Here is a 24076-nt window from a genome sequence, read left to right on the forward strand (position 1 = left end):
GGGAAATTTGATGATTTTCCAATGTCTCTTTGATCATCTTGACACTTTGATAGTTCATGATTCCATTCACCAAATGATAATGTGGCATCATTATGATTTGGTTGTGTAATTCCTCTTCTTGAGAAGTAATTTATTAACTGATGTAGATCTTTGGAATGAAAAGAATGCAGCTGTCCTTTTTTAGTACTCAATCAATTAGTTGCCACATCCTCAACCTCCGCCCCTCTCTCCACCCTGATAGAGTAAATAAATTGTTCTATAGTAAATAATTTTTTTTTCTTACCAAAAAAAAACTTCATACAGGTTGCTTATGATTGTAATTTTGGCCTATTATTTGGGTTGTGTGCACTCCTTGACTGAACTTCTGTTTCTATTTTTGTCCTTTCATACAGGCATGTAAAACTCCTTGAATTAGATTTTGTTTCTTCACCCAAGATAAGAATGAAACTGGGCTACAGGAAAGCATGGAAATTAGTGGTTCCTCGTCGTTTAAGTCTTTAAGAGGCAAATCAGCAATCTGATTTTGCTTCCTTCCCAAGACAAAGTCAGACTATGGTCCAGGTTGTGCACCAGTTTATTTCAATATGAATGATCTGACCCTGAGTGGATATGTTTACTGGGCTGCACTTGGCATCTTTCACTCTGGTGTGGAGGATAAGTCAACCTTATTCAATTCATATTTTATTAGAATTATTACGTCTGATTATCCTTTTGGACTCAAAAGGGGAGCTTACAGATTAAATAGTAGAAACGGGAAGTTACATAAATGGGGATATATTATTTTCACAGGTGGAATGAGATGCAATTCCAATGGAACATGGAACTGCGCTTGATGCTGAGCGGTTCACATCTAAAATGCATTTGAAAAGACTAAAAGTTTAAACTTTTGTTGGTGTAGCTTGTTGTAGCATAAAAAAACTGGATCTTTACACGCTTCTGCTTCTAAATGCTTGAAAGGACAATGGCTGGATATATCTTTATATTACCTTCAGACAAACAATGAGAAAGACGAATCAGTCCGGAAGTCATTCCTTTTATATGGTTTAATCTCTAAAAATATTTTGAACAAACTTCCTCAAAACCAATAGAATTCCTATTTACCCAGTAGGGATAGGATAGGATACTGTTTTGATGAGTATAAAACATGTTTAGAAACCTCAGAGAGTGAAATGGACAGTTGGATGTATACCTAAACTAATACTGCTGCCTATGTGTCCTCGAGGAAGCTATTCCATCGTGGGGAAAGACTTTGCAGAATTGATTCTGTCTTTTATCTGTGGATGAGCAATCACCATGCAATGTAATGTAAAATCAGGTATCAGTGGACTTAATATTTCCAAACTAAGTTCAACATTTTGACAATTGTGACTTCTTTGTAGTTCATGGTGTGGAATATGCATTTGGAGCCCATTGATGTAGCTAGCAAGGATCACCTAGAGGGGGGTGAATAGGTGATCTTAAACAATTTTTATCAATTTAAGCGGAAATGAATGATCACAGTTGAGTCTGAATAAAATTCAGATTCAAAACAGTTTATATAGACAGTGCTCTTGATGTGCAGTATGTAAAGTAAGAGATAAGGGATAGAAAAACTGCACACAAGTTTATAGTGGTTCGGCTTATAGCAAGCCTATGTCCATTCTCCCACGCTGACAGCCTACTGGCTTGATTTTACTATGTAATCAAGAGGAATTACAGATTCTGAGTGATAGCACTCTTGTGTATGATAGGACTCTCTATCTCACACAATCACTCTTACAAAGTGTCCCTCAAGATCTTAATGTTTGACTTAAGAAAGACAAGAGAAAGGATCGGAGTATGCTTAGACTTTGGATTTGTTGATTCTCGATTTCGTACTTCCTTCTGCTCCTCGTAGATGTCCTTTTATACTCCTCCACTACCAAGCTAGCCGTTGGACAGTCTTCAGAGGATTATCTTCCAATCTTCATCTTGGACAGATTTGTATAAAATTGATTGAGTAGCCGTTGGTTGACAAAATCTAAATCCCGCTGATTCTGATCGCCCATACAATCAGAATCTTGGTTTCCATAAGTAGAGCTTTATCCGTTGTAATGCATACTTGTCGTAATGTTTGATTGTCAATCAATTAGACTGAGATTGAGTCAATCAAAATCTTCCTTTTGTGAAATCCATGCCAGATCACTAGCTGTTGTGATTCCTTCCGAATGAGTTTTGCTTCTGCGTCTGAAAAATTTCAGCGTCTGAGAAATTTCAACGTGTCAGCCTGCATAGCCTGCTCAAGAATTTCTAATTCGAACTTGAGTCGCCGTAGGTCTTGAGAAAATATGAATATTTCATAATTAGAGTCCGAATGACTTTTATGGTAAATTCTGAATATCTTATGACTGAGTCTGAACTTTTAGTTCTGAAAACTTGTAAAATCTAATATTTCCTTATGAACTTCTAGAATATATTAACCTGGAATGGAATGCATATCAGATTTACAAGATAAACATAGAGAGTTTTGTCAGCTTCAAAATTCATTAGGAGTTTTCCTCAACAATCTCCCCCTTTTTTATGGTGACAAAACTTCCATGCAGATTCAATCAATGTTAAATAAAGTTGAAGAAAATAATCATATTAAGCGCATGAAACACAAATTGATGAATGTGCAAACTTGTAAGATCTGTGTATTTCTCTCCCTTTGAGTATAACCTGTATAATCTGCATATTTGAGTGTTAGTACGACAATATCTGCATAATTTCTCCCCCTTTTTGTCATCAGCAAAAAGATTAAATCAATAATAAGCAGAAGAAAGTACTGATATAAAGCATCCAAACAATCTAACAAAGTTAATTGTTAAGAATACAGATCCATAAAGGTTTAAAAAGAGGGTATGAAAAACAGGTTATTTCTTTGATGGGGTTCGAACAAGTTGAAAGTTTTCCAGAATAGAAACAACTTCCTCAATCTTGGTAGAACATTGACCCATAGCTTGCTCCATATTTGTTGAACATAGAGCTATAGCTTCCCTTAACTCTGCCTTGTCTTTTTCTGCTTGAAGACGTTGAGTCTGATTGTTTTCCTCAACAATTTTCTGAAGGTTCTTTACGTCCTCTTCAAGTGCAGCTTGTTTTTCTTTGATTTCTAGCAGAAGGGTCAGAATGGTCATGTTTTCTGAAGTTTGTCCCTGAATATTTTCTGGTGCATGCCGTTCGAACTTATCCCCTGCATCTGTTGGAATCTCCCCCTGAATATCTGCATGTTCTGCAGCAGTAGTGTCGTTCAAAGTTTCTTCAGGATTAAGTGGAGATTGACTTACATCTGTCTTTTGTGGAATATCATCCTGTTGATGCAGATGTGAGTCTCCAGATACTGGTTCTGAACCCTTTTTAGTAGATTCTGAAACATGTTCTGGACCAACATTCTGTCCTGTTTCAAGGTGTTCTGATTCATCATCTTCATCTCGGAGAAGAATTCTTCTTTTCTTCCTGTACACCTTGAATGGGCTTGAAGAGACAGCCTGCTTTCTTTCTGTTCCTGTTCTTTTTCTTTCCCCTTTGTCTTTGTCATTTTTCTTCCCAACAGATTTTGCTTCTGACTGTGGTGCATCCTTTCCTCTGGCTGTGCTTGCTCTTTCCTTTTTATCATCAAAATGCTTCATCTTGGTAAGCATTTTTTCTCCAACAAACATCCAAGGTACAAAAATTTTGCACAACAAATCAGGAATAGTTATCTTTAAAAACATAAAAATTCGAGAAATGAGTGCACCATAAGGAAATTGTCCCTTGTCCTTTTGGAGAGTTCTGTACATATGAAAAATGATGATATGTGGAAGAGAGAAAGATTGTCCATTCAGAATGGCCCAAATAAGCTTGATTTCAGACTTGGATAAGTCAGTTTTGGAAGCTGCTTTAGGCTTCAAGCAATTGATAATGATCTTACGCAAGATCACAGTTCTTCTAGTCAGATCAGAATATGAAATATGGCGTTTAGAGCCTTGAGCAAAATTCTGACTCTCTGAAGCCGCTTTGAAAGCATCTTCTAGGCTCACTTCCAATGGAGTAAACTTGTAATTTTTCGCTCCAATTATCAAAGCCAGTTCCTTCCACTTTCAAATCAAACTTTTTATCACCAACAATGAATTGAAGCCAATTTGGTGACAAAATGGAAAAATTTGAGTAAAAATAGGCAGTCAGTTCTGCATATACATGTGCAAATTGCAGACAGAATTCATAAATCCCCAATCTTTCAAATAGATGTTTTACAGAAATGCCAGCCTTTTCAAGATATTCGAAATCCACAGTTCGATGGTTCATAACCCCTCTAGCAAGTAATAACTGATAGTAGACATTGTGTTCTGTATTTCTGAATAAATCTCCATTACCTTGCACACCAGATGCAATTCCAATCTTCATCTCAAAATTATGAAAGAATCTAGCATCATCATCAGGAATCACAAATTTAGATGCACTGGTAGACTTAGGGCTTATGCGAACGGATTTCTTGTCAGAGGGAGTGGATGGTTCCCCGACTTTTTCTTTTCCCTTTCTGGAAGAAGTCTTCTGTCACGCCTTGAACCCCATCGAGCCCGCGACATCCCTCTCCTCGGTCGGAAGAGTGCGACGTCCGAGGAATAACGTCGCCGACTCAACGATCCATCGAGTTAAATCGCAATGAAGCAATAAAAATCCCGACATTAAAATTGGAGAACACCAGGAAGGAACAAATCGTCAAACCACCAAGCATATATTACACTTCCAAATATTTACGTCATCCGCCAATACAAACCACAAAATAATTTATAAGCACACCGAACTATAAACTCCAAACCAACAAAATATCAAGATCTATCCCCTACGCCCTCTCGAAGGCGTCTACTCTGACTCACTATCCTCGGCATCACTACCTGAATCCTCTGCAGCTGTCTGCTCACCCGACGATTCCGAGTTGACCTCAATCTCGATATTCAGGCGGGGGCTCTGAAATGGTTTGGTTGAAACAATCATGAGATCACATCTCAATAAGTCACAACCTAAGCCCCACCTAGGCTATCACGTAATTTCGCACACATCCAAACGCGCAACCAAACAACCACACAACCAAAGAATCGAACATTTACACATACTTGGACTCTCTGCATACGCACCATGCACGTTAGCCCACAATCCCAACATACAATTCTTGTACACATGCCATCACACGCTTCCACATATCAATACACACGCCAATCATACCACAAAGAATACATCATACCAACAAGGCGTGTCTCGATTATAAAGCAAAACCTACTTGGGCACGTCCCATACCATGCCTAGCGAGATTTTACCTCATAATCGCGACCGCATCACGCGATACAAACACACTCGCACACTAACTCACACCATGCATCACTTTCACAATCCTCACACGTCAAGCCAAATCTCGCTCATTCTCAACCTTTCCACCACTACCGCGCCCGCGTAAAACGCATCGCCAACGGTCTTCCGACCTGCCAGCATCGTCACCCCGTCGGGCCGGGCATCGTCACCTCGTCGTGTGGACGGCATCGTCCTGCGTAAACGAACGCGCCTCATGACGGAATCCTACACACACTTTCCTTCTACCACGCCCGCGTAAAACGCATCAGGCCAACGGTCATCTGACCACGTCAGGCATCGTCACCCCGTCGGGCCGGGCATCGTCACCTCGTCAGGGACGGCATCGTCCCGCGTAAATGAACGCGCCTCAGGATGGAATCCTACACACACTTTCCTTCTACCGCGCCCGCGCAAACGCATCAGCCAACGGTCTTTTGACCACGCCGGCATCGTCACCCCCGTCGGGCCGGCATCGTCACCTCGTCGGTGAGGGCATCGTCCCGCGTAAACGAACACGCCTCAGACGGAATCCTACGCACACTTTCCTTCTACCGCGCCCGCGTAAACGTATCAGCCAACGGTCTTCGACCACGCGCATCGTCACCCCGTCGGGCCGGGCATCGTCACCTCGTCGTGACGGCATCGTCCCGCGTAAACGAACACGCCTCAGGACGGACCTTACCCCGCGTAAATGAACACGCCTCAGGGTATCACTTTTCCCATTAATCCTACATTCCCGTACCTTCGTTCCACACTCTCCACACGTACCACACGACCACACATACACACGGTCACACACAAATTCACATCTCGCACACATTTTTCACAATTACCCATCCTCATCACGCGAACACCACACAAACACCCAAGCTTAGCACGCGAACTCAATGCGCAATCATGCCACATCTCACAGCCACACAATCACACATACGAGCTCATTCAAGCATCAAACTACCCATCAAAATGCCACGATAACACTGAATAATTCTCGAGAGAGAGAAAAACCGAGAATATGTAAAAAATCGGGTCCAAACTGGGCAGTTGCGCAGTGACAGAAATCCATTTGAAATAAATAGTAAAACAACTCCAAAAATTTTAAATTTTGGATATGTCATAAAAAACATCTTGATCAACATTTCTCATGAAGAACACGAAATCCGGTTCAATCTGCAACCATGCCTTTTTGTCCCTCGAAGTCAGACCAAAATCAGTTCGCTCAAACAGACCGTTTTGTCCTCAAAATACATTTATTTCAACATCCAAATCACCTTGAAAAGCTTTGAAATTTTTATATGTTATAGCCACGAATGTCCCCAACAACTTTTGTGAAGGAAGTATTTCGAAAATAGGCCTGGAAAAATTTATAAAAATTCGAACAGACCCGAAGGTCGGATGAACAGTAAATCAGGCAGTTTTATTTCGGTCCAAAGATGGACTTCCGAATGGCATCAAATGATTTCCAAAAATTCCCAAATTAAAATATGTTATATTTCAAGATGTTGGGAACAACTTTCATGAGGAAAACTTCCTCAAATTCGGCCCACAAAATTCTCTAAAAAAAATAGCAAACTGAGTGGGTACAGTAACCGCGAATCCGCGATTCACCCCGAACCTCACGGATTCAAACCCGAACCGATTTCTACCGAATTCCAACCGCCTAAACTCATTTCCCGACGTCTAATCCAACCCGCAACAACCGCTAATAGTCATGATCAGCCACCAATAACCACGATCAACCACCAAAAACCATTATCGACACCTTAATCAACCTTTAAATCCTCTAAACCATACCCGAACGAGTCCGAAAATACCCGACGTCCTAAATAGGGATTAGATCGCGACTTACCCGAACTCTAGACTAACTCGGCTAGAGCGGCAAGGGGGAACGGCTGGCCGGCGGCGATCGGGTGGCGGCTTGCTCCGGCGATGCTTCGCGGTCCAAGGCCGAGAGAGATGAGAGGATTTTGGTGAGGGAGAGAGGGAGAGAGTTCTCTGTTGGGGGGTGCCGTGAGAAGAGAGGGAATGAGAAGAGAGAGAGATGAGAGAAACAATTAAATATTTGGTCCAAGGTTTGACCAATTTTTTCTTAATTTCAATTTTCATTCTAAAACACTTGGTCCACATTCTTCCAAACCAAAATATCTAAGGGCGTTTTTGTCCAATATTTTGGGGCTGATATTTATCCACACTTAATCCCCAAATTCAATTTTCAAAATCCCCAAAATTCGGAATACCCAAAAATAGGCCTAGGGGCAAAATCGTAATTTTCCGGTCCCGGGGCGAAATTTCAATTTTCGCACATACGTGTTCCATATGTGCGTGGCCAACATAAATGGCGTCGAATCGCGAAATTCACTTTCTAAGTCCTCGAAAATCGATCGCAAGTTCCGGAATAAAATAATATTAATTTTTCAATTTTTGTCGAAATTCCAATTTTTGTCCAAAACGACTCCTAGTATGCGTGGCCACCCAAAATGGCGTCGGCCTCGAAAAATAACCTCAAACGGCCTCAAAATCCAACACCGGCGCCCACATGGGCAAAATCGTAATTTTTCGCCTCCCGGCCGAATTTTCATTTTTCGACCATACCAACCCCAAATATCATTGGCCACACTAAAATGACGTCATCTTCGTAAAAATAGTCGCGCACGACCCGAAAATCGACATCCAAGTCCGGATCCAATTTCACGATCAAAATCGCCCAATCTCAATTTTAGGGTCTCTCACTAACGGGCAGGTTTAGGGATTACGCGTATCGACCTAGGGTTATTCGAGTCATGGCGACCTCGATCGCCACCGAAGGTCGACTCATGATCGAGTTCTTAGGTCCACGTACATTTCCCTAGGTAGCCATTCCCTAAAGGTTAGTATCCGAGAACGATCGCTACGAGATTTACTAAAATGAAATGAGAAATAACATCTATTTCATTGATTCCGAAAATAGCGAAATTCGGGATGTTACATCTTCTTTTGAGTAGTAATCGGCCTGATCGTGATCAGTTCCAGAGGAAAATTAAGAATATTTTCGCTTAAATTGATAAAAATTGTTTAAGATCACCTATTCACCCCCCTCTAGGTGATCCTTGCTAGATACCAACCCATGACTATCCAAGTAGTGGCATATTTGAGGTTGAACCTTGGCAGTGCCCTGGCTTCTAGTATAGAAAATCGATATTCATTGATAGCACCTCCGTGGACCCTACTCGAGTCAGGGAGTTAATTGAAGACCATGTCGCAATCTACAACGGTGAGACATATCACTTGGTTTTTAAGAACTGCAACTACTTCTGCAAAGATGTTTGTTACAAGATGATGGGGAAACCGTTCCCAAAATGGGTCAATCGGCTTGCGAGAATAGGTATCCATTTGTTTCTCACTTTTCTACACTGAGTTTTTTTTGAAATATAATACCAACCAAAGGCATGCTTCCTATTGAGTTCATGCTGGATTTTTTTCATTTGCTTTTGCTGCTTATGTCTTCGGACACTCTACAAGTCTACAAAAAAAGGGATAAAATACACATGGCCTTTATTTCCTTTTTTATCTTTCTCATGAAGTCTAACTATTTTAGAAATTGGTCATCACGGTTTAGCTTTTCTGCTGCTTTTAACATCATCTTTTGAGTTACTTAAGTTGCAGCTTTTTTGTCGAATATAATAATGACTCCCATTTGCAGTGCTGCTGCTTTATTTCAATTTCTCTCCTATAACTCTGGAGGATTAAGAAGTTATTACCTTTTCAGGTTACTTTTGTGAGATTTGGTGGGACCACTACCAACTGTTCTAAAAGCTTAAGCTGTTAGATGAAGGCGTGGTTTCTAACACTCCCCCTCACGCTTAGTCTGGCTTTTTTGCCAAGTACTAAGCGTGGACATATTTAATTAGGGAGGCAAATGTGGTTGGGAAAGATTTGAACTCAGGACCTCCAGGTCTGATACCATGTGAGATTTGGTGGGACCACTGCCAACTGTTCTAGAAACTTAAGCTATTAGATGAATTCGTGGTTTAATATTTAATTATCCTAACAACTTTCATGGCAGTACTTAAAATTGCAACATTTACTGGTATCATCTGGACTTCTTTCACCCTTTTTATTTGTTTATCTTGCGTCATGTAAACAAGTGCATTAGGAAAAAAAAATAAAGCATACCTGCAAATTTTCCTTATTTTATTATATAAAAGGCTCTTTTCACAAAATCTCATAACAATCTGGTTTTCTTAGTGGAGCGATGTAGCAGAATGTTTTCTGGTATTCAGTGCAAAATAGGTCGAATCCTTTCACACGCGTGTGTAAATTAAATGGAATTTTTCTTTAATTCAGAGATGAATACATGGTTTAATAATGGTGCTCTGGATGACATGGTTTTCTTTCTTCCACAAGAAAGACCAGAAGAAGGAAAAAAATGGTTAGTTCTTGTATATCATAATGATAGCTCCCTGTATATAGAGAAAAGAGAATAGTACTTTTATCCCACAATATTCATCAATTTTTGCTGTTGGTTGCTTTCTTAAGTTTTTGAGGATTTCCTCTGTATCTGGTCCATCATAGGTTTTTCCTGCAACTGCTTACTTCTTGAAATCCTTAAGATCAGTGCTGTATGTCGTGACCCTAACTGCCAACGACGCGAAAGTGAGAAGCGGAGGTTAACAAACAACTTAAGTTGCCTGTCTTCGATATTGATGAGGCAGAAGCAGTTATCCACATCCTCGCTCTCCCTTGAGAGGCTGTCTACCGCCTTGGGAACTCAAAAGGTCTAATCATGGCTCCTTGAAGGAAAGGTGAGAAAATGTGAGGAGTGAAACTGAATCGCAAGTAATCACGGAGATCCGGAATGTGCAGTGTCAGATTTTGTGTATAAGCTCAAGCACTATGGCTTCTAACATTTGCGTATGTTGCGGTTCTGGTTTAAACAGAAACTTGTTGCCAATTTGTAGGACACTCGTATGAAATCCCTAGTTCTCTTCAGAAGGCAATCATGTGAACTTAGAGAGAGTGATCTGTATACAATTAGGGATTTAATGAATGAGAGGTGTGCTTGTTCCCCGGGTTTTCTGTGCCAAGCTCTTGAAAAGCGTGTGTTAATGTGCTCTGTGCCAATGAAATGAGAAAGGATTCTGCATGTCCATCTTGTAATGTGCTTACTCTCTCTTTGCCTTCGTGGTTGTTCAATTGTCTCGGCTCTTAAATGAAGAAATTCTGTGCTTATCCCCCATTGGAAGTAATTTCTTTTTAAGCGATCTTTGACAAGGGAAAGGCTTGGATCTTTCTTTGGTTTCCTACCCTAGGAGTCTGCTTTGGTCGTTTTCAAGATGGACAACTTGCATAATCTGAGAACTGGCTTCAATCTTCCCACTAATGCCTTAATTTGTTTTAGACATATTTATGCATGAAATACAGTGGACGATACTCTTTATGCCTAGTTGTTGCAACATGAATCATTCTTTTCGCCCATATTCTTTCATGAAGTACAGCATAACATTGTACTTATCTTAAGTTGCAAAGATGATGGATGAATTAATTTTGGGCGCCACCAGTAGAACTTACTTCATTTCCATGGAACTTCAGTATATGCTCATCGAACTCTGCATTCTTGTCTTGCAATTGCAACACAAATTAGACTTCAAACTTTTTAACAACTAAGATAGATCCTGGCTAAGATGGAGTCCCTGGGACTCTTTCTTGGCTGGTAAACTCGGGGGGCTACGGCAGCTGCAAGATTCAAGAATCAAGACCCGGTAAAGTAAGAAGAAATATGCCATGTCACGCTGCATTCGCCACTTCTCAATTGTTCACAGCAGTGAAATTGCCGATTCTCACGAGAACTCTTCTAAGCAGCCATTTGATGCTTCTCTTAAAAATTTAGTTCGTGGGGGTGGGTGGGGGGGTGTGGTTACGGCGGACCCTGAAAGGAGTTTCACATGAGAGAGCAATTAGTATTTCATTTTAAGGAGTAGAAAAGACTCATCCCACCATGCGGTCCAGCCCCCAACTTGAAGATGGAAATGTCCCAAATCAAAGTTTCAGTGAGATCTAACTGACAGATATATCATCTGAGAGGTCAAGATTTGCAGGCATAAGCACCCACTGATAAAGATTAATGTCAATATGGAATTGTGACTACCACTCCCAAGCTTAACCTACAGGCAGACTTAACGGCTATTCCCTTTTCCCGTGGCTATACAAGAGAACATTCAAAGTACAGTTAATCAAACTGCAAAAATAAAAACAAACCCCGTAGCCAAATTCAAAAATGCTGCACTAGCTACACCGGCAAAAACCTATGGTTTGAAAAATACATTTTTGATCTAGTTCAGTGTATGCATTCTGGTTCAGCACAGGATTTTCACAATGATTTCTAGATTGTCGAATTATTAATGGAATCGAGTAATAACATATAGACAGCATGCATATCCAGACTAGCATTGGCAAATCAAACCTGCAGGACAAAGAAAGAGAAGCTTCAGCATTACAAATGCATATTGCTGCCTACAAGGTTTTATTTAGAGGCCTTGCATAATTCAAAATTAGGCCAACACAACCCATGAAAAAGATGCATTGGCATCACTATCTCCAATTGCATTTCAGACGTTATTTCAACTTTTCATTGGCAAAATTTGCAGTAAGTTACAAGATCAGGTTTGCGATTTCCATTTCCTTGAATCAAATATAATGATAATCAATGGGAACAAGAAATCAATGGGAGCATAGCCGTGAAACAATCAGTCTTCTTTCTGATGCGAAACACCAAGCAGGCTACTATTCCCATTAAGAGCCGCATGATGTACATGCTTCTCAGCAAGGCCAATATCTGATAGAATCAAATTACCCTGAGGGAAAAACAAACCAATATTTCTGAATCAGATAAGAGTTTTGTTGCGAAACATGACTTAAACCAAAGCAAACCAAAGCATTTGTACACAGCTTAGTCGCAGCTATATGACATCAGCAAAATGTAGGTGTTTCGGCCTAGTTCTTCATAGCTTTTTCCTTTTTGGCCATGAGGTTCTCTAACCTTTGAAAATGTGCGGCACAAGGTAAAACAAGGGGCATGGAGCTTCCATAATATGAGTATACCATCTCTTACAGAAATACACGAGGGACTGAAAAAATGCGGGTGTTCTGATCACTGAGCGCAAGGCCTTGTGTTTTGTTTTATAAATAATAAGGTTGGGATGAGATAACTGCTATAGTACTTCCTTAGATATAATCTGTGGAATCTTCTTATGAAAGCTGGAATTGCTAGTCTCTCTCTACATTGTCTACTTCTCATGTGAGCTTTCCTTTTTTTGCCGAACCTTCTAATGTGAGCTTTCAAGTCTTGTTAATTGGTACTTTTTACAGCGCACCCCATTGTCTATTATGCATAATGATTGGGTCAGTGGAAGAGGATCTTGAACCACATTTGCCTATCTGAAAGGATATAACAGGATAGGCCTATTATCATAACAAAGAAAAGCAAGAGAGTAGAGTAAGGATGCTTACTCACACTGCTCCTTTTGCTCAATGTTTTACCAAACTGCATTTTGCCTAAAAATTTATAGTTCATACTCCTGACATGTTTGAATAATTTTGACACTACTTATGGGTTTACTCAGCTCAAGTCAAGCAACTCTTCCATATTCATGGGATAGATTCTGAGTAAGGGGGAGGACATGTGTGGTGCAGGGGAAAAGGAATCATTGCTTAGTTCACTTGGTAGGGAAGTCAGTTCATCGATTCAACATACTGAATCTTGTTGAGGCTATAGTGCAAGGGAAGTGGAGTGGGGTTTTGGGGTTTCGACTTGCCATTTTGGGATCAAAACGCACCAGCAAATGGGCAATACCATTGTTCACTTTAGAAATTCGCATGTTTATTTTATCAGCAAACAAATTTTAGGAAGTAGCTGCAGCTTCATTGGGGATGAGATAATCTACTGCTTTTTTTTCGATGCAGAATTTGTGCTTTCGTTGTCGGTGATACAATGGGTGAAAGGTGGAAGCCCTCGGAGTGTTTTCTCTCTCGTGTACTGCTTTGTATGTTGCCTCTGCCTCATGTTAAAGTTCACGTCCTCTCTCAAAGGTTACTCGAACTGTAATGCATTGACGTTGTAGATAAAGCAATGATCTTGAGTAGGCTAATTTGTACTGAAGATAAAATTTAACTGGAGTGAGATTAACAATTTGAAGTTGCAAAGGCATTTTTGCTTGATGCTTTGCCCGGTGGCTCTGCTGAAAATAGCAGCAGCGATAGATTGCCTTTGGATGATCTTGGCTCTAGCTATGATTCTACTGATAGTTTTTTCGACCTCAATTCTACTAAATAGGTCACTCTAGCATCTCTTTGTATATACATTGGGGGATTGCTTCTGGAGGGTTAAGCGATGTGATGCAAACTATTCCGGAAAAGGAATGTCTGCTAGGTCCTCTCGATAAGGAAGTCGGTCACCTGAGTTGCCAGAATTGCCATAGCCATGTTCGACGGCCGTTGATGTCGTATGCTTAACGGGGTCATCAGTAAATGTCACGATAGTGTCTTTTCGGAAAGTTAAGTAGATCACTGCAATGATGTAGATGGCCATGAGCGGGAACACTAGGATTCCGATAAAAACGTTGGCCACTTTCGGAAGGCTGTTGTGGATTAGCCAGCCAACAAAGCCCGTGCTGAGGTAATATATGTTGATAACGATGAGTCCCACTCCTAGTATCCACGAGATCACAATAATCTGTATCGACAGATGCAAAAAGACACGATTGTCATTTAGCTTCACATGTTCTTCTGCATTACTTCCAGTTCTTGCATGTTTTTCCAATTAATATCTCTTTAGGACTTCTGAAATAAAGAACCAAGTTTAAAGTTCGACCGTGTAAAGATCAAAAGCAAACTTACATAGATTGAGTTTTTGTGAGTTCCCATCTTTGTTGCACTGCTACTGAACTTGAGGAGTGGGATAAGAGCAAATGGAAGCTCAAACGATAGGATCATCTGAAAAACAACATCAATTTCATCATATAACAACAAACGGAATGAGCATAAAATGCCCACATATCTTCACCAGATGATTTTAGAAAGAGTTCAAGTTTAGGAGTGGCAGGAGATGTTGTAGGAATTTGCATACCGACGCGATGATAATGAGCCTACCGGCTCCTGAAGATCCGCCGATGATAGAGACGATGAGACTCGGCGTAATGGCAATGCATCGAGTCACTAGGTTCCGTTTCCACTTCTTCATTTTGAGTTCCAAGAATCCCTAAGCAATTAACCAACACACACAGGAGAACAATCAGATCTGTTTGAGTGTTCATTTTAAACAGCTAATTACGTGAAATTTCTGAATTAACAACCTGCATGATGTATTGGCCTGCATAGGTTCCTGTGATTGTGGAGCTTTGCCCTGAAGCTAGCAAAGCAATGGCATAAATCGTCGAGCCAGATCTTCCCAACACATTCTGTAAACAATATATATAGGACAACAATAAGAATGTCATTCTTAGTTGTGATGTTATCTTGTGGTCCAACTGTTTTATAGTCAATGTAAGGAATTGGAACCTTAAGGAGGAATGAAGCAGAATTTAGAGTTAAGTTGCTGCATCGATCTGCATTCTCGCTCGAAAGATTGTCGCCTGAGCAGATGGTGCCAGACACAGACACAACGGCTACGTTGATCAAGAATGCCACGAATAATGCGAACCCACTTTCTATGAGGAAAAAACGGCAGGCGTCCTGCAAAGATTGATGAGATAAAATGAAAAGTGCACATTTTTATTTGGATAATTGACAAAACAAAAGTGCATATTTTATAACATAAACAGGATTTGTTTTTCTATATATTGCATGTTTTGCCAAATATAATTAGCGAAAACACGAGTGACGATAATCGAACCCACATTATGCCATCTAAAGAATGGCCTAGTTTTTCGAATGAGGAATAAGATCTTCACCAAAAAACTTTTGATAATAAAAGAAAATTGAAGACAAAGTTAGGAATTTAGTACTTTGATCCCTCGGACTGATCTCGGAACTTTCCTGGACAAGACCAAAGCAGAATGGAGGAACAGGTTGTGCCTATTGACAAGCAATAGAACTCTTAAATCTAAAAATGGCACAAGCAATTTCATATGTATCTAATGATATATACAAGTATGAGATTTAGTACAAAGTGATATCATACGGCATGACGAGTGCACCAAGCAAGGCGATGGCGTCGCCGGTGGCACTGTTCCCAGAGAGCTTGGGGATGAACATCCCCTTCAGGATCTTCAAAGTGGGAGGCTTCGCATAGCTTAGTTCGCCAAAGAAACACCCCGCCATCAGGAATACCATTGTAGCTATCAACATTTCCAGTTTCCGAATCTAACAAATGAAAATCGAGAACGATGTTTTTAGTGAATCAAAACCATCACCGTACTGAAAACAGTGAACAATGTTGAATTAAACAATGGCGGGGCAAATTCGGTTGTCGTCAAGCTACTGTAACTATAATATAATTGGCATAGGTAATTCCAAAGGAAATTAATATACTCATTCTTAATTAACTAATGCAATTTCAAGTAACTATACCCCATATCTCTGCAGGCCTAGAAGCACAAGCGTGCTGCAACCAGTGAACAAAACTCCAGCCCACACAGGGATGTGGAACAGTATGTTAAGTGCGAAGGCTGTCCCAATCACTGCAAACATTTCCTTTGCTTGTTAGCAAACTTAATTAATATAAACTCACCAGACAAATGTGATGGTAAGTAACTGCATATGACTAACATATGACACATTTGATGAACAGAGAGGTTTAGAACTATGTGAATGCCATGCAATTTTCGATTTGGTATTTCAGGATGTATTTGAGACGTGGATGATACAGAACTCTATTATATTAGCTTGCTAATGCATCATCTTTGAGTGAGTTGAAGGTTTCAATTTATCCTTAGACCGAAAGGTAGGTAATCCATGTCATTGAGTATTGTCCTGATCAAAACGGTTGGTCTTCAGTATTAATAGTGTTCTCGGAATAGAACCATTCCACATTTCAGGAATTGGGATTCTATATTTAAGGATGTTTTGACGATAAGCTCAGATGTTCTGCTATCCTTTGAATTTGTTTACTTTTCCTTTTCTTGTACTTTTCCATCTTCCTTGTTACAATCCCTATTGAGCTCATTGTGTGCCATCACTGCAGCCCACTAGGATTGTCAGCCATCAGTCGTCTCCAAACAGGCCTCCGGCCACCACCACCATTTCCAACTCCATTTCGTCATTGGATGTCTGTCGTAAGCACAATATGTGGTCGCAGCCTCATACTGGAGGTCCCAAACTTAAGACGACCTCCAATCTACTAACGCTTGGCGTTGTGACTACAATCCGCCTTTACATTGAGAGAGAACGAGAGATGACCAATGTGAGGAAGGCGGTGATAGGGACCAAGTGACCGGTTGATGTGGTGCAAGTGAGCGACGCTTAGTGCCTAGGTGCCGCAAAGAGGCGAGGGACCGTAAAAGCAAAGAGAGAGTAGACAAATGTTTGGAGAAAAGTTTTTGTGTGTGATCTTCATCAAGTGGAGTACGTTGGTAAATTTGGGGGGTGGATAACCGGAGAGGATCTTACTCATCTATGTATTTTTGGGGTCTTAAATCCATATACAAGGCATGCAAATGGACACGCGGGTAGTTGTGAAATGACTAAACGATCAACAATTGAGATTTGTCAAAACACCAAATGAGACATCTTGTAGGTAGAGGATCGTCGTACCTTACCCGTATTTTGTTATGTGCCGTGTCTTGTTAACTTCTGTGGTTTTGGAGAGGGATTGTACTTAAAAGAATTGTGTAATGTGACACCTATTGTTTTCTTTTTTTTATTGAACCACACACAAGACGAACATTTAACAGAACTGCATGACACCAAGTGCTTTATTTTTCTACTTATTTAAGTCAAACCATTTGCTTTAATAGTTTCAACTATAATTTCATATCTTAGCCCTATCCTTAGGATTAGTAGAAAGAGAAGAGAATAAAGAGTGTGAACTCTGAAAAAGTTGATTGAGATCCATGACAACTCACGAATGGTTGAAAAAGGAAATAAAATATGGAAGACAAGTTCTATGACCCGATGTTATATTGGGCGCGATCACATGTCCTATATCAATAAGATGAGAGAGAGAGAGAGAGAGAGAGAGAGAGAGAGAGAGAGAGAGAGAGAGAGAGAGAGAGAGAGAGAGAGAGAGAGAGAGAGAGAGAGAGAGAGAGAGAGAGAGAGAGATGCCTTCTGGTATATCAGCAGCTATGACGGCCACTTCAGCAAGAAGCCATAAACAATACTTCACCAACAGTGGGTACTCAATCTTGCATAGCTCAGCCAGATGTCTCCCTAAAATTCCAATTTTTTTTAAAAGACAAGTGAATGATCTCATACAAGAAAATGAAAAAAACAAGAAGAAGAGAGAGTGTTCATGAGTTGGAAAAATAGAATCATAATTCCCTCCTTAATTTTTCTAATTAAATAATTACCGGTGCTCACTCCGAGATTAGCAGCCAAAGATTGGATCATGAGAGCAAAAATCAACCCGATGAGTACAACCCACAAAAGCTGACCATATGATTCGATAAATTGTTAATATTTAGCACAAAAAATATAATTTGTACAAGTAAGATATATGTATTTTGTGAATAGTTGTTCTTTTGTGTTACCTCGTATTCATGATTCGCTCCAGCTTGCAAATCTGTTTCCACTGCGACATTGATTGTAGAACTATGAATTCAACATGAACTCATTCAAACGCCACATGCAGGCATGCTCGCGAACACACACATGCTCTCAGAGAGAGAGAGAGAGAGAGAGAGAGAGAGAGAGAGAGAGAGAGAGAGAGAGAGAGAGAGAGAGAGAGAGAGAGAGAGAGAGAGAGAGAGAGAGAGAGAGATTTTACAGTTTCCGGGGTCAAGATATGCGAGGGAAACAAGGAAACCGGGGCCAACAAATGATAAGAACCCTCTCCATCTAGGTTTCTGAATAATTACAAGGATGAATGCGATTAGACCATAAACGTAAATCGCAATTAGATCAATTGACATTCTCAATTAGATTTGGAGAATGTTCAAATTAGGAAACATCCACCTAGAAACAAGCTAGTCCCGTGAGATTGTGATTGATTTGATCCATTAAAGATTGGAGATTGAGGAACTTATTGAAGGCATATTCCACGAATGTATGAAAGAAGAAGAAGAAGAGAGAACCTGATCATGCGAGCCCTCTTGATCAGATTCACCATGCGTGGAATTGGGGAGATCAAAGGGTGGGGTCCTGCCCCCCACATCAATGGCCACTTTCCTGTTGCTCCCTCCCAATATTGTTGGGGCTCCTACACTTGCCAACTCATGCTCCTCCTGCATACTCTCTCTCTCTCTCTCTCTCTCTCTCTCTCTCTCTCAACTTGCTTTTCGTGAAGCAACTGATGAGCTTGATTGATACCTGCTTCGCTTCGTGTTACACTCCAAACACAGCTTAATGACTTATAGCATGCTTTATAAACCCAAGTCACCATAGTTGGTCACTTAATAAATGAATGAAAGAAAAAAAGAAAGTCAGACAACTGTAGGGAAGGATTCAACTAAGAGCACGCAGACAAGAATCCTGCTTAAAAATGTCCTTGTGCTTTGTATTTTTATATCTGCACCAAAATTCTGTGGATTTCGCCGAACGTTGGGCCTCTTTGTTTTTGTTCGAGTAACGTCAGATATATTAAGACGGGTCTCTAAATTTGACAATCTAATTCTCGTGACAGTTGTAACAAATAAGTGAGGAGACATATTTAACACCCAATTAATGATAGTCCCAATTAATTATCATCTCTCATTTCATTAAGTATACCAAGCTTTGTAGATCAATCTTGATAAGTACCCGATTTTTTTACTTTTCTAGAGGATGACTTAATCCATACCTAACCACGGGGCCAAATTTTCCAGATTTGACCGAGAAAGATTGAGCCCCATTCAGGGCTTGCCGCCTCATTGGTTGCGATTATACTTCCCCCTTTCTTGAGTCGAAAAGCTACAATCTTGACTTAATTTATTTGTTTGCTGGTGTTTGTCTCTTGATCTATCCTACTTTCCTAAATAAAATATAGACCATGACGCGTGTGCTTTGATCAGAATTCAGCTGGCTCTGAATTTTCTCTGAGTAAAACGATGCATTATGAGTCCAAACACTTGAAGCCAAAATTAAGGTTTCCTTTTTTCGCAATTAAACAATCTAAATTGGCTATAATAGCGGAGGCTTTGAACATGATAAGCTGTAAACTAGCTCTAGTTCAAACGTGTTTCGCCGGGAATTGATTCACGCAATGAAATACTTTTCATCGAACTGCTCCTCAGCGGTTAATGTTCCAATTAAAGATTGTAGCCACATTGCCATTAATTTGGCTCAATGATCACATTCCATGATTGCATGTCGATCTTATCTACAAGTGGTTATAACTCTTAGTTATGACTTCTCAATTGTCATCAGATCTAACCGCTAATTAACATCTTCATTATCTTTCGTTTGTGCATTATCTAGTGTCAATCGTCCGGTCGTCATCACTTGTCGATTGATTATCTTGATCATCGACAAATATCTTTGCTATCGATGACCTGTTGATGATATAATCACTTAGCATCGATTTTCTGTATCGACGTCATGTCGATTTAGAAGACTTGGTCATTTTTGGGTGTCAACCGAAAGATTTGCTCACTTTATCTGCATTTGGGATTAAACCATCAGACTCCAGTTGAAAACTTGGAGTTATTATTTCTTGTCGCTTGATCGTAAGATTATTTGTTCGTCTTATCTCTATGTTTTTTCCCCTAACCTAATTGCAACTTGCGGAATTCTAATTGCTAGTTTATGGGCCAAACAATTCGAATTGTCAGTGGACTTCAATTAAAATGAGTGTACGGATGATGAAAGAACAGGATTAAATATAAATCCTCGGAGATAAACTAATGATAATTATGCAACCCATATTATATGATTTCATAGCTTACGTCATACTCATACACTTATACGACTCTAAAAAGAGATGGGTCTTGCACATTTATGTCTTATCTATCCGTTTCACCTTCAAAATGATTTTGCATGATATCAATGGAATCTACCTAATCCCAGAACTCATCTCCAGAGATAGTTTCAAAGCCATTTTGTTCTCTATTTTTCGGTCGATAACGAAATGGACCGTTCATGTCTCTCATCAGATAAGTGCTTTTTCAGAACATGTAGCAGTCCATGCTAACAAGCTTAGCTACATGCAATTAACACCACTCCATATATCAACTCAACTACTCCAACATATCCAAGATATGAATCATGCACACCGTAAGATAAAATGATTTTGCTAATCTAAGCCTAATTTTGGCGACCGACTAAACTTTGTCCGCCGACTGTAATCCACTTGGATCGTGGTCAACCAAAGATAGTAAGGTAGATGCACTTAATTAGGCCATCATTAGTTGTTCTTTGAGTTTGGATAGACGGACGAACGTGTGGGATTAAATTGGGGAAAATTGTCCAAAAAGTCCTAACCTTATTGTATTTTTACCAAGCGAGGTTTGACCTTGTTGTTCTTAGTTTAGGGCGGGGGGTGGTCGAAAAAAAATTGTTGATTTGTGTAGGTTTGGGCTTTTCCCGATTAAATTGCATGATTAGATGGTCTCAGCATTGCTGTATAACATCTTGTAGGTAAAAACTACATGCAAGATGATGAAATTTGGGCTTACTTTTTGAGTGAACTTTCGGTCTTCATAATGGAAGGAATGTGGAGGAAAAGCACATGAAGGGCGAGAGGGAATGGAACTAAGAGACAAGTAGATCGAGAGATTTTTATTTAAGCTTTCTTCTCACAACACACTTTGTTCTTAGTTACAAGAACAAAGAGAGAAGTACATTGATATTTGGTCAGGATGGGAAAATTACTAAAAAAGTCCAAAACCTATTGTATGGGTGCCAATTTAGTCATAAACCTTTCAATTTGCCAATTTAGTCTTAAATCTTTTGACCATTTACTAATATAGTCATTCCGGCCAATTTTGACTGAGTGAGGGTGTGGCGGCCATTGCCTAGAGCTGGCGAGGGTCGTGACGCCCTCCCCTAGTGCCGACGAGGGTTGTCGGCCCTCACCGGCCCACAATAAGAATAAAAGAAAGAAAAGAAAAGAAAAGAAAAGAAAAAGGAATAAATTCAATTTTTTATTACAAAATTTTTTCATGTCAGCGTCGGCCGTGCCAAGTAGGACAATCAGCGTCTACGTCAACGATTTTCGGCCAAAATTGGCGAGAAAGACTATATTGACAAATTATCAAAATGTTTACAACTAAATTGGCCAAACTGACTGATTTAGAACTTTTTTGGTAATTTTCCTAACGATGATTGGTCGAATCCCAGTGATTTCCATTGTCGAGTCGACAATTTGGATGGAGAGATTTTCCAGTGAATCAGAGACATAAGAAGAGATCTACCCTAAAGTTTGCCACTGAGTATTGCGTTTTAGGGGCTTAAGCAGCGTATTTTGGATCATATCGTTCTTAAGTACACATTTTCTAGTTTTCTCAAGGTGCACTAAACATTACAAATAAGAAAAACATTTTTTCCTCGCTAGGCACGTCGAGCAGTAGACTGAAAAGTTGCTATCATGCAGGTATTTTGTGATGGCCTAGCAAGCAATTTCCAATACCGACGATAAGAGGACTTGATCGCACTTCTCTTCTCAAAATTTAATTTCGATTTGATTGCACAAAACAAAAGGTTCATGAACAAATCGCATTCCGCACATAAAGTTTATGGTTTTCAGGAAACTTCCATCGCCTTGGACTTTTTCCTTTATTAGGAAAGGGGTTTTGTGAAAGTCTTGTGCATTGTTCTCTAGTGTGTTTTCCTCCATTTAGAGTATTGAACTTCCTAGGCTAGTGCCCTCCTCTAACAGTTTTTCATTCTCTTTTTCCTTTTTGTTTAATTAACCCAATCAACGAGTTTGTGCCGAAGTCAATGCACCGCAATGGTAGAGACAACTTAGGAAAGCTTTTTGTCCACACTACTTCCATCAACCGCTTCCCCGAAGTTAATTTTCCACCTTCAAAAGGGTAGTTCCTGTATATATCCCTTCCGAACCGATTAAATTCAAGCCTTTGGTCCGTACATGTGGCCATAATTCACATTAGTTTACGCGCAATCGATGAGATTTGAATGTGTGATCTCTACCTTCTGAGTTAAAAATCCCTCAACATTCCAATCAATTATGCCAACCCTAAAAGTTGCTGTAGACAAAGTTAAACAGCCGATGAGTTTAGGTTGTCTTTTCCTTTCCTTTAAAATCGTAGGTTGTCTTTCAATGTTAATATGTTTACCTCGTCATGTAATGGAAAAGAAGAGACTATCTTTAATTTAAGGAGCACTTGATTTGAGTCTTCAACCAAATGTACGTGAACACTGTAGCTTCTGCTATACATTGATTTTAGCTAGACAAATAGAAATTTATTTTGAATGTTGAGATGTCACACATCGCTTGACAATGGCTTTTATATTCTCTTTATATACACGCGTCTCCTTCCGCCTAATAGCTTTAACTTTTAGATTGGATTTTATAACACCGAATTCAATTAATATTATCTTTGACGTGACATAAGCTTATTCCCTCTCATCCTCTTAAGAAATATAAAATGACAGAATTGCGAGGATGATAACAAGCGTGCTTATTCCCTCTCGTCAAGCGTGTTATCTGTTCGGTTCCGCAAAAAATAAATTCAATTAATAGTATCTTTGACGTGATATAAGCTTATTCCCTATCATCCTCTTAAGAAATATAAAATGACAGAATTGCGAGGATGATAACAAGCGTGCTTATGCAACCCACGTTTTTTCAAGGCCTTAAACTGACTCAGCAATTCACATTTTTTAATACAAAATTCATTATACCATTTCTGTTATGGAGTTTATATCAATTACGCCACCTTGAATCTTAGCATATCCTAGGTATCCCATCTTTTCGAACTACTTATGTTTGCATCATCATCATGTCGACATTCCTCAAGGTCAACTCACAATCTATTGTTTCGGAATTTCATTATATTATCGCATATGTCGACATTCCTCAAGTTTGAACTCATAATCTAATTATGCCTGGCTAGTACCAAGCCATCACATAACATACGAAAGCAAACGTACTTTCCGTAGTACAATTGATTGCATTTGGCAACAACTATCGATCCACCTAATAGATTTTTTATTACATGGTCCTCATCATGAGTTTTATAGTGTTCTTTGTTTTTGTTTTTTTTAAAGTGAGCGTCTCACCACCATGAATCGCACGCCAACTGATAAGGGAATAATCATCGAGGTTAGATTTCATTTTCAGATATAGTTGACCATTGAGTAAATTTAATAGAAGTCGAGCATGCATCAGCTGAATCATTCATAAACTAAACAGCGAAGTGCGCGACGGCCATGGAATGATAGCTAGCCAGTTTATTTGTTCAATTTGTATTGGTTAGGGAGTTGAGTGTAGGTGGGGCTCTTGTTAGTTTATATCGAATTTAAATTAAAAAAAAAGAAAGAATCATGTGTTACTCTCGCTTCTTATTGCAAACATATTATGATACTGCACTAAACAGGGCTAATTGTCATGCGAGATCCCATGTTTTGAGGGTTTCAATGGAGATAACCGTCGGCACAAACTAGTCTGACATAGAGACAACGAGGCATAGGAGAGAAGTAAAAGCCAAGCATCTGAAACATCCTCAGAAGCTCAGGAGAGATCATC

The 24076-nt window shown here is 39.7% G+C and overlaps 1 protein-coding gene and 1 pseudogene across 1 annotated transcript; one reads left to right on the forward strand and one right to left on the reverse strand.

The window, feature by feature from the left end:
- Positions 1–441: 441 nt before the first annotated feature.
- Positions 442–10534, forward strand: LOC115676303 (deSI-like protein At4g17486; annotated as a pseudogene).
- A 2904-nt stretch (positions 10535–13438) lies between these two features.
- On the reverse strand, positions 13439–15190 carry LOC115676302 (metal transporter Nramp6.1-like). The gene is made up of 6 exons (XM_056311626.1): positions 15185–15190; positions 14851–15024; positions 14646–14750; positions 14420–14551; positions 14191–14286; positions 13439–14026 (listed from the first exon to the last, which is right to left on the reverse strand). Exons 1-6 carry the CDS (start codon positions 15188–15190, stop codon positions 13697–13699), a joined length of 843 nt encoding a protein of 280 aa, XP_056167601.1. The 3' UTR covers positions 13439–13696.
- Between the last annotated feature and the right edge of the window lie 8886 nt (positions 15191–24076).

This window comes from Syzygium oleosum, unplaced genomic scaffold (genome assembly GCF_021117445.2).
Source record: "Syzygium oleosum isolate NSW1041296 unplaced genomic scaffold, Sole_v2.1 Sole_v2.05, whole genome shotgun sequence".
Lineage (NCBI taxonomy): Eukaryota > Viridiplantae > Streptophyta > Magnoliopsida > Myrtales > Myrtaceae > Syzygium > Syzygium oleosum.